This window comes from Vigna unguiculata, chromosome 2 (assembly GCF_004118075.2).
Source record: "Vigna unguiculata cultivar IT97K-499-35 chromosome 2, ASM411807v1, whole genome shotgun sequence".
In the NCBI taxonomy this organism is placed as follows: Eukaryota; Viridiplantae; Streptophyta; class Magnoliopsida; order Fabales; family Fabaceae; genus Vigna; species Vigna unguiculata.
Window position 1 is genome coordinate 25,835,873 of NC_040280.1, and position 11,155 is coordinate 25,847,027.

At 37.1% G+C, this 11,155-nt stretch overlaps 1 protein-coding gene across 1 annotated transcript; it reads left to right on the top strand.

The window, feature by feature from the left end:
• The first annotated feature begins 715 nt into the window (after positions 1-715).
• On the top strand, positions 716-10,453 carry LOC114173483 (formin-like protein 14). The gene is made up of 17 exons (XM_028057923.1): positions 716-982; positions 1,061-1,758; positions 2,139-2,360; positions 2,490-4,402; positions 4,608-4,734; positions 5,327-5,398; positions 6,775-6,873; positions 7,686-7,727; positions 7,804-7,884; positions 7,975-8,025; positions 8,105-8,186; positions 8,330-8,424; positions 8,600-8,671; positions 8,775-8,891; positions 9,483-9,551; positions 9,710-9,776; positions 9,875-10,453. The coding sequence occupies exons 1-17, from the start codon at positions 910-912 to the stop codon at positions 10,027-10,029; spliced, it is 4,035 nt and encodes a 1,344-aa protein (XP_027913724.1). The 5' UTR covers positions 716-909; the 3' UTR covers positions 10,030-10,453.
• Positions 10,454-11,155: the final 702 nt, after the last annotated feature.

The following is an 11,155-nucleotide window of genomic DNA, read 5'->3' on the forward strand; positions in this document are numbered from 1 at the left end:
CTTTGAAAACCTTATCTACTCATCTTCAACGGACTCTTAATCAACAAAAATAACCACTACTTTCTTAATTACACTGTCAAATCATCTCAAAGAGACAAATAATACAATGTTTCAATGCTATATAACATTTTAATTAGTCAAATAATATAAACCGTAATAAAATCAATAAAATGCTATAATTTAATGTTCATACCAAAATTATATGTGTTATGTATTATTGTAACAGTTAAAAGCTTTCATTTTATTATATATAAGCAAATAAAAAAAAATCTAGGCTTATAACTATGGTAATTTAGAAAGCAATTTAATTTTCTAGTTGTTTGATATAAATTTAGAAAATATTAATAAGTTTAATAATTATTTAACTTTAATGTTTTATTTGTGTACATATATACTTAGGAGTTAAGGTAGCTGGTGGAAGGTGTCAGTTACTAGATTGGTTTTGAACGCAATTGGATTAACAAAAACAACATGTTTTGATTTGATTTTACATGTAACAGGATGTTTTGTTTGTGAAAAAAGTCTGTTTCTTTTCTGTGAGAACGAAAAATAACTTAATAAATTTAACTGTCTTTTTCTTTGATTTTCTCCAATAAAATAAAAGCAAAATTGCATGCATTAACAGGGTAATTAATTCAAAAGAGAAAATTAAACCCCTCCAAACCAAACCCCATTTCTTTTCTCTTACCAAACAGTACTACCAAAAAAGTGATTCCATAAATTTGAACAAAGCAGCAAAATAAAAAATCAATCTTTTTCTCTGTTTAATTACAGATTACAATCCCATTTCAAATTTCAAAATCAAAACTCGTTTTTCTCTCTCATTCTGTGAGAGAGAACTCATTTCAAAGCTCTGAAGCTCTGCTCTCCCAAACTCCATTGTTGTTCCTTCCATGCTACAACACAACCATGTCTCTTCTCAGCCGATTCTTCTACAAGCGTCCCCCTGATGGTTTACTTGAATTTGCAGACAGAGTCTATGGTAAATTTCTAATTCCCAGTTCCTTTCGATTTTGATTTTGGTTTCGTGAAATTTTAAATTTTCCATTTTCCTTTTCAGTATTCGATTCCTGCTTCTCCACCGAAGCCCTCCCAGAGGGAATGTACCAGCTCTACCTCCGCCAAATTCTCTCCGACCTCCACGAGGACTTCCCGGAATCTTCCTTCCTCGCACTCAACTTCCGCGACGGTGACTCCCGCAGCCGCTTCTCCCGCCTCCTCTGCGAACTCGACGCCACCGTCATCGACTATCCCAAGCAGTACGAGGGCTGCCCCCTCCTCCCCCTCTCTCTCCTCCACCACTTCCTCCGCCTCTGTGACACATGCCTCGCCGACCCCGCCGCCGTGATCCTGTTCCACTGTGAGCGCGGCGGCTGGCCCCTCCTCGCCTTTCTCCTTGCTGCTTTCCTCGTTTTCCGGAAGGCGCAGAGTGGGGAGCGGAAGATTCTGGAGATGGTTCACAGGGAGGCGCCGAAGGGGCTGCTGCAGCTGCTGTCGGCGCTCAACCCGATGCCGTCGCAACTGCGGTATGTGCAGTATGTGGCGCGGAGGAACATTGGCGCGGAGTGGCCTCCGCCGGAGAGGGCGTTGTCTCTGGACTGTGTGATACTCAGAGGGGTTCCTGGGTTTGATGGGGGGAATGGGTGCAGGCCGTTGTTTAGGATTTTTGGGAGGAATTTGCTTAGTAAAGGCGGGCTTTCAACGCAGATGATTTATAATATGCATAAGAAGAAGAAGATTTTGAGGCACTATAGACAGGTTGTGTGTGTGTGTGTGTGTGTGTAAATGGTTGAGTTTGCTGTGGGACAAAACTGATATATGGTTGCTTAGGTGCTTTTGGGGCTGTTCTTTAATTCTGTGTGTGGGTGTGTAGTTGGTGGAGTTTGCGCGTAGGAGAACATGTATATCGTTCTTTTGGTTGTTTGTTTTTCGATCACTAGAATTGAGTTTTACTTTGGTAATTTGTGTACAGTTTGCATCAAAGGTTGACATAGATTAATGAGGTGAACCTTCAATTCTGATTGGAAAATAACGATTAAGGGAAAGTATGCAAGTTTTTTTGTTTGTTTTTGGTTGTTGTGTTTGTGTTTGTGAGTATTAGTTGATGCTGGAATGAATGTGTTGTGTTTTGATCTCAGGCAGACTGTGATGTGATTAAGATTGATATTCAATGCTTGGTGCAAGGGGATGTGGTGTTGGAGTGCGTGCATTTGGATTTGGATCCGGAGAGGGAGGTGATGATGTTTCGAGTGATGTTCAATACGGCGTTCATTCGGTCAAACATCTTGATGCTCAATGCTGAGAACTTGGACATTCTGTGGGATTCGAAGGAGCGGTATCCAAAGGGCTTCCGGGCTGAGGTGAGTCTGCATTAAAATGTATTGTACTGTGAAATGTTAAGACTTAGTTTGTTTGTTGTAATGGTTGTGATTGTTCTGCATTTTTAGGTTATTGGTTTTAATCTGATCTTGAAAAACCTTGAAATTTAGGTATTGTTTGGGGAGGTAGAAAACATAAGTCCTCAAAGGGCTCCCACAAGTATTTTAGATGGTGAGGTGAAAGGTGGATTACCCATTGAGGCATTTTCAAGGGTTCAAGAACTTTTCAGTGGCGCAGAATGGATTGACAGTGGTGATTCTGCTGCTGTATGGCTTCTTAAGCAGCTTACAGTCTTAAACGACGCCAAAGAATTTTCAAGGTTTCAGGGTAGAGGAAGTTGGTATTCATCTCCTGCTGACTCTGAAGAAGAAAATAATGAGTCGAGCACTGCTGATAGTTCAGACGAGGCCTTTGATGTTATTTCCCAGTCTTATGCTGATCCTTCAAAATTATTTACATCTGACACACCTGATTTAGTCCATTTAACTTTTGAAAACAACGGTGGAGATTATGTAAATCTAACTTCAAGAACACCTGATCAGTCACTAACCGATGATGTTTCATTACCTCACCATGCTCTAACTAAGGAATCTTCTCCTTGTTTGTCTCCACCATCACCTTCACATTTTCCCGCTACTCAACCCCTTCATATACCGGCACTTCTACCTCCATCATCAATACCTATACAGCCAAGTTTAGCTCCTCCCCCACCTCCGAATCCTTTAGTTCAGAATCTGAACAATGCTTCTACATTGCCTTCAACTCCTCCTCCACCCCCTCTCCCTCCTGTAGGTGGGCATGCCGATAGCACTCTTGGTTTACCTCCATCTCCTCTAGGATCTGTAAGAACAAGTTCAGCCCCTCCACCACCACCACCTCCTCCTCCTCCTCCTGCACTTGGACCTGTACAAACAAGTTTAGTCCCACCACCACCACCTCCTCCTCCTCCTCCACCAGTGAGAACAAATTCAGCCCCACCACCTCCACCTCCACCTCCACCACCTCCTCCTCCTCCTCCTTTAGGTCCTACGCAAACAGGTTCAGCCCCACCACCACCACCTCCACCTCCACCTCCTTTAGGATCTGTACAAACAGGTTCAGCTCCACCACCACCACCACCACCTCCACCTCCTTCAGCTCTTGCACGAACAAGTTCAGTTCCGCCTCCACCTCCACCTCCTCCAGGTCCTACACAATTAGGTTCTTTACCGCCACCTCCTCCACCACCACCGCCAGGTCTTGTAAAAACAGGTTCTGTTCCACCACCACCTCCACCTCCTCCTCCTCCAAGTCATGTACAAACAGGTTCAGCTCCACCTCCACCTCCACCTCCTCCAGGTCCTGTACGAACAGGTTCAGCTCCACCACCCCCTCCACCCCCTCCAGGTCCTGTACGAACAGGTTCGGCTCCACCACCCCCTCCACCCCCTCCAGGTCCTCTGCAAACAGGTTCAGCTCCACCACCACCTCCACCTCCTCCAATTGTTGTACGAGCAGGTTCAACTCCACCACCACCTCCACTGCCTCCAGGTGCTGTGCGAACAGGTTCAGCCCCACCACCACCTCCTCCTCCTCCTGGTCCAGTACGAACAGGTTCAGCTCCCCCACCACCACCTCCTCCTCCAGGTCCTGTACGAACAGGTTCAGCCCCACCACCGCCTCCACCTCCTCCAGGTCCTGTAAGAACAGGTGCAGCCCCTCCACCACCTCCTCCTCCAGGTCCTATACGAACAGGTTCAGCTCCACCACCACCACCACCATTGGCACCAAGGCCCCCAGGTGCTCCTCCTCCTCCTCCACCTGGTCGTGGTGCATCTCCAATACCACCTGCAGTTACAGCCTCTAGTGTGGCACCACCTCCTGGCAAAGCGTCAACAACAAATGTTGGTAGAGGTCGTGGTACTGGTGCTACTGCTAATGCTCCAAAGAAAACTTTGCTAAAACCCCTACACTGGGTGAAAGTTGCTCGAGCAGCCAAGGGAAGTCTATGGGCTGATTCACAGAAACAGGATAGTGGAACAAGGTACTGATTACAGAGTTTTTATATGGATATCAAACAAGATTTTCATTAACTAGAAACTGTATTTTTTAAAGCTTTTTGTGGGATCACATTATGTATTTTTGTTGTGGGTAATTTTGTTAATTTGCCTAATCTCCTTTAGTCGGAGCGGGGTGGGATGCGATGCCTATTTAGCATTTCTGATTTTAAATAATGAAATGTTTGTTAGGGCCCCTGAGATAGATATATCAGAACTTGAGACCCTGTTTTCAGCAGCATCTACTTCTGATGGGAGCAGTACTAGAGGTGGAGGTCGGCGTGGTCCTAATATTAACAAGCCGGAGAAAGTACAACTGGTAAGCAACTCCTTTTTGGCATAAATTATTTTATCAACTAATGCTTTGGAGTTTATATGCTTGATTAGAAGATCCTAATACCTATCATGGTAATTAGGAATTAATCTGGTATTAAAATTGCCCTGAAAAGGGGCAACAAACATAAAAAAATGTTTATCATGGCAGATTATTTCTGCTCTTGCTAATTGCTTGTTATAAGAGAAAACATCACAAAATTTTATTGCCAAAGAAATTTTATATTGGATTGAATTATTGGACAGTTATCTGTTGAAACAAATGTTCAATGTTGCAGTTTGCTTGGTCGTTACAATATGATATTGTTAGAATATATTGTGAGTAGACAATAAATAATCTCTCTCTATGTGTCTATTCCACCTAGGAGCATGTATATATATAAGTGACTATAATACAAAGAGGTTACAAAGAGATGGCCCAAATATATTAGTTACATTTGACAGATATATTTACTGACTAACTTAAACACAGATACTGAAGCATTTTTTTTTTATAAATTTTTTCGGATTAGTTGTATTTAATTAGTAAATGAAATGTATAACTAATAAACCCAAACTCCTTTTCCCTTTATTGTCAGGTTGACTTGCGTAGAGCATACAATTGTGAAATAATGCTCTCTAAAATCAAAATTCCTTTGCCAGATATGCTTGTAAGTTTCCCTTGCTCTTTTATTCAGTGAAATTACTTTAAATTATAAGTTTCGGAATTTTCTCTCTGCTGCATCATATGGAAAGTCTGGATTTAGTCCTAAACCTTTCTTGGACACATACTTATTGTATTTAGGTAGATACCGATGTAATTGAGTAATCCATGTAGATGGTAAACCATATTGACAAAATTGTACAGTTATGGCCAAACATAGTATAAAAGGATACCTCATGGGATTGGGTTTAATAGGAGGATTCATTGTGCTTATTCATTTCCACTCTCTGTTCCTTCATTAGATTCTTCTTTTATTTCAAAATAGAATAAAAGTAAAAAGCCTGATGGAGGAGTATGCATTTTGCTTTTATTCATCTTGTGCGAATGCATCCAGGTATTCTAGTTTGGTTCTGTACCATGACATTTTGGAGTGATAGAGGGCATTTATTACAATTTTCTTGAAGGCTATTTGGAGTGGAAACATACATCAATTTTTTGAATGGAATACTTCATATTGAATCCTCAAGCAAAAATTGAATGTTAACAACTACAGTGGCAGATTGATTTTACTCCTTGTTTTTAGTTGAAAGCAAACTCCAAGCATAAGTATTGAAATATAGCCACACATGTCACTAATTGATGCTTCTAATTTTCTTCGAGAAAGTTGTTTATTCTTTTGGTTTGGTTTGCTTTAGGAGTAATTGTCAATGTCCTCCTACATACTTCTCTCGTTTACTATACTAAACAAATTCCTTTTGTATGAAAAAACATTCTTTAGGGTTAATTCTTTTATTTGAAAATTATTTTTGTAATTTCACTTTTATAAATCCAGGCATTCTTGTTTATGTGAGTTTGAATTAGCTTATTTTGAAGTCAAAAAAACTTTTATCTTGGCCAACTTTCCTTAAGACCTTTTCAGAAAAATAGAGATTATTTTTTCTGGAAAACGGGTTTCCTAAACGTGCACCTAGTAATGATTATGTTTTATTTTATCCTTGCTACTTTTGTTAGTTTACATTGTAGATTTTAGTCAAAAATCATCTGTGAAGAAGATTTTTTCGTTGTTGACAATGTCATGTTTCACTATTGAATTGTTCAGACTTGAAGTTGTCAGAGTTTAATTGATTTAGAGTATGAAATTTATGATTGAGGTTAATTATCATTTTAGTTCATTATTATATTGAGCAGGTGGATTTTGAGCGCTTTCTCTTATTTTGTTTGATACAAACTTACACAATGAGAACATTTTATCATAATTGTATTTTTCTAACCTAAATATTAATTCACTGACTTCCGTCAGTGATGAGGTTGGTTTTAGATGACTTTTTTTCCATGTTTTCTCTCGGTAGTTATCATTTTTGTGGGTTTTCTTTTTTATTTCAGAAAGCAGTACTGGCATTGGATTCTTTGGTTCTTGATATTGATCAGGTTGAGAATCTCATCAAGTTCTGTCCAACAAAGGAAGAGATGGAAATGTTAAAGGTACTCCTCTTCCCTTCTTGTCTGAGCAGGAACCCGAAAAAAGAATGTATGAACTGTAATGTGTGACAATATTTACTATAATAGTATATTGGTTGCAATGTTTTAATCTTCATATTCCTTACTTGTTTTCAGCCTCAAAATCTGGAATCATATAATAGTTCATTTGTCTGAACACATGGAGGTTGTCATCTTAGCTTGATTCAGTGACAATTTTTTAAATGTACATGAAGCATATTTTCCTATGGCTTTGACTTTAATTTATTTCAAATATTATTATTTCTTCATTATATGTAAGGAGAGAATTTTCTCCCTTATACCGAGAAAATCCTCTAATAGCACAGACTGAAGAAAACTACTCCAACTCTTTTCCAAAATCCTCTCCTGCCTCTCTTTCCCTTCTTCCCCAGTCTCGCTTGTATAATTTCCTTGTCCATTTTGGTATGATCTTCAAATTCGTTTTACCACTCAGCATGTGACAGCTGTCCTAGTTGGTACATGTTGCCTTAACCCACATCTATTCAACCTTTTCATGTTTTAATATACAGTGTGTAATGGGTAGGTCAAAACAATAATACATTGTCTTAGACTGTTCCATTTTTGTTAAAAGGATGACAGCGGTCATAGAAGCTTTTTATATTATTTAGTGTGTGCAGAGAGAGAGAGGGAGAATTCCAGCTTACAAAAATTTTAAACAAAGTGTCAATCCTCTTAATAATACATAAATTGTGAAAGCCTGGTTCAAATTTTACCGTAAAGAGATGCTACATTGTCTTTTTTGAGTTTTTCCTTGCTAAAATCTCTTTTGTTTCTAGAATTATGCAGGAAACAAGGAAATGCTTGGAAAGTGTGAGCAGGTCTTTCTCTCTTATACTCTTTAGTCAATTGATCTTTGTAACTTATATATATTGATTTTAATATATTTTCTTTCAGTTTTTTATGGAGCTGATGAAGGTTCCGCGTGTGGAATCCAAATTAAGGGTTTTTGCTTTTAAAATTACCTTTTCTTCTCAGGTAAGTTATCTAGGATATGGATTTATGATTATCTGGGTGGTTTCGCTGTAATATTTCATCTGTAAAGACTTGTTTTTCTTGCTTCTTCAGGTTAACGATTTGAAGGTAAATTTGAACACAATCAACAATGCAGCCAGAGAGGTATTGTCCAATGGCTCTTAGTTGACAAACATGAAAGCATATTTGCGCTGCTTCTTCATGCTATTACTCGTACTTTCAGGTGAAAGAATCTGGGAAATTGCGTCAAATAATGCAGACTATTCTTACTCTGGGAAATGCCTTGAATCAAGGAACAGCACGGGGTAACCTTTGTGTTAACTCTAGTGCTACTTTAGTTTAATTAGAGATGGATTTCTTATTGACATTTCACCTCATTATCATTGACAAAATGAAAAAGTTTCTGCTATGCTTTTTTGAGAATAAACTTTTATGTTGCACACTGCAGGATCAGCTGTTGGATTCAAATTGGATAGCCTTCTTAAATTATCCGACACTCGTGCAAGAAATAATAAAATGACTTTAATGCATTATTTGTGCAAGGTAGATGTCAAAATCTTCAAATTTATTTTGCATTTAACCATTGTATCTTTAGGGTAGATTTGTCTTTTCCTCCAAGTTGAAATATTAACTTCACATTATTTAAGTTCTAGCACCATTTGTTTGTCATTGCTGCTGTTTTTGTACGATACCTTACACGTCATCATTTTCTCTTTAGCTTCTTGCTGAGAAAATGCCAGAATTGCTAGATTTTGATAAGGATCTTGTCCATTTGGAAGCAGCTTCTAAGGTATTCTCTGTCAATAACATTTTCATTAACCTTATTAATGATAAATGTACTACACATGCTCTTATGAGCTTGCTTATGGGGTTGCCCACTCTATGTCCAACAGATTCAACTAAAAGCATTGGCCGAGGAAATGCAAGCTGTGAGTAAAGGTTTAGAGAAAGTGGAGCAAGAACTCGCTGCTTCTGAAAATGATGGCGCCATATCAATAGGATTTCGTAAGGTGAGAAATAAAAATTGTTGGCTTATACCTTAATGTGTTATACTTCTCTTATCTAAGATACTGCTCTACTAGAAATTATTGATGTTTGTTCTATTCATGCCAGCTTCATAGCATGCTTATATTATATTTATTTTTATCCATTCCACAGCATCCCCATTTTCAGCACCTGAACACAAAAATATACACACATAAGAAAAAAACAGAAGCCTCAGCTACAATTCTATCTTGACTCCATTCATTCTATGATAATACTAAAGAAAATCATTAGAGTAAGGTTTCAGGGCATCAAATGTTGACTAAATATTTCCTTTTAGATACTTTGCTACATGATCATATCTTGATCAAAAGGAGTGCTGTTGTCTTCAATAAATTGTAATATGGTTAGCCATTGCTAGATGATTTTATGTGTCTTGTTACGTGAATTCTAGGTTATAGATAGATATATAACACAACAACTTCTCTCAGAAAACAATATAAACTATTCTAAACCTTACAATTTGATTCAGACTATAATTCATGATTCAAAAATGTCGACTCAAGATTGGGAAATCTCGTTTCTCAGTAATTCTCAGTGACGTTTTTCTTGCTCAGGTGTTGAAGAATTTTCTTGATATTGCTGAAGCTGATGTGAGGTCCCTTATATCATTGTATTCTGAAGTGGTGAGTCCTGTCGTAATAATAATTCTTCTTTTCCTCCTTTTTTTCTTGGTGTTGCTCTATACTTGGAGATTGCCCAGTCATGAGATTTTGATGCTCCATCCCATATAAAAGTCATTAATTTAGGGCTGTGTTGTTGATCTTGAGTCTTTCTTTTCCAGGGAAGAAGTGCAGACTCTTTGTCCCAATACTTTGGAGAGGATCCAGCTAGATGCCCCTTTGAACAAGGTCTGATGTTCTCTTCAGTCTATAAAATCCACACATTCACTGAGTTTTGTTTGTTTTAAATGGTTATTTTGAGTGCTGACATTGTGTTGTTGTTGCAGTGACACAAATCCTTGTTGTCTTTGTGAAGATGTTCAACAAGTCAAGGGAGGAGAATGAAAGGCAAGCAGATGCTGAAAAGAAGAAATTAGAGAAAGAAGCCTTGAAGGAAAAGGCAGCAAATAATTCACATTCCAAAAGAGACATGATTCGGTAGAAACCTAAACATCTAACAAGAAAGTCGCAGGGTTACTTTCAGTTCTAACACACTGCATTACAAATTTTGGACGGTCTCAAATGCAATTCTTGCATTGCATGCACCATTGGGATTTATTCCTTCAATAGGACGCAAGTGGTTAGTGAATGTGCCTCTCCCATTGATTCTTCTGCACTGCTGCTAAAGGACACTGTGGTGGTCTTTTGTAATTATACCACAAGCCAACTGATATAGAAAATTCACGTTTTCTTCCTCTTTTAAAGTATAGGGGCTATATATAATTTTTTGAAGTTCAATTTTTCTTGTGCTTTAGACCATTGCACATACACACTTTCTCCATTTGTATTCAAGATACAGATAATTTTTGTAATTAGAAAGCACTCTAGATATATCATAATGAATTCTTCCTGTGTATTATAGAAAATCATTGTCAACACTAGAAAGTAAAAATATTATTCTTAGATAATGCATTCAAGATTATTAAAGAGGAGAATATTGAATGTACAGAGAAAAAGCCGTAAAACGTGTATGTTGCATAGAAGTGCTGTTTGAAACGGTAGTAAAAAGAAAGAGATGCAAAATGAAAAAAATATGGACACTCTTTCTATATTATTAAGTATATCTCTTCATAAACACTATACACTCATAATATAAATTTTATATATAAGATAAAGATATAAAGAAATAACTTTATTAATAACAAGCGTAAAAACATACGCTACCTGTATATGTGTATAATTTTTAAATATATTGTATCATAAAGTTAATATATGAAGTAAATTTATATTTATTAAAAATAAATTAAAATAAATGAAGAAAATGACTGTTAATATATGAAAAAAAAACTATTAGAATAGTTTAATAAAAACATTGTAATAATAATAATAACAACAGTTAGAACAATTTTATAAAAACCGTGTAAAAATAAATGTTAACTTTTAAAAATAAATAAATATATTATAAAAGATAAATTAAAATTAAATAAAAAATTTAATTATTGAAATAAAAATATATTATATGTAATATTAGATAAATAATTTTTTATTTATAAATAATTATTCAAATTTGAATACTAAAATAATAAAAAGGTAAATGATTATTTTACAACGAGTAATTACTTTTATTG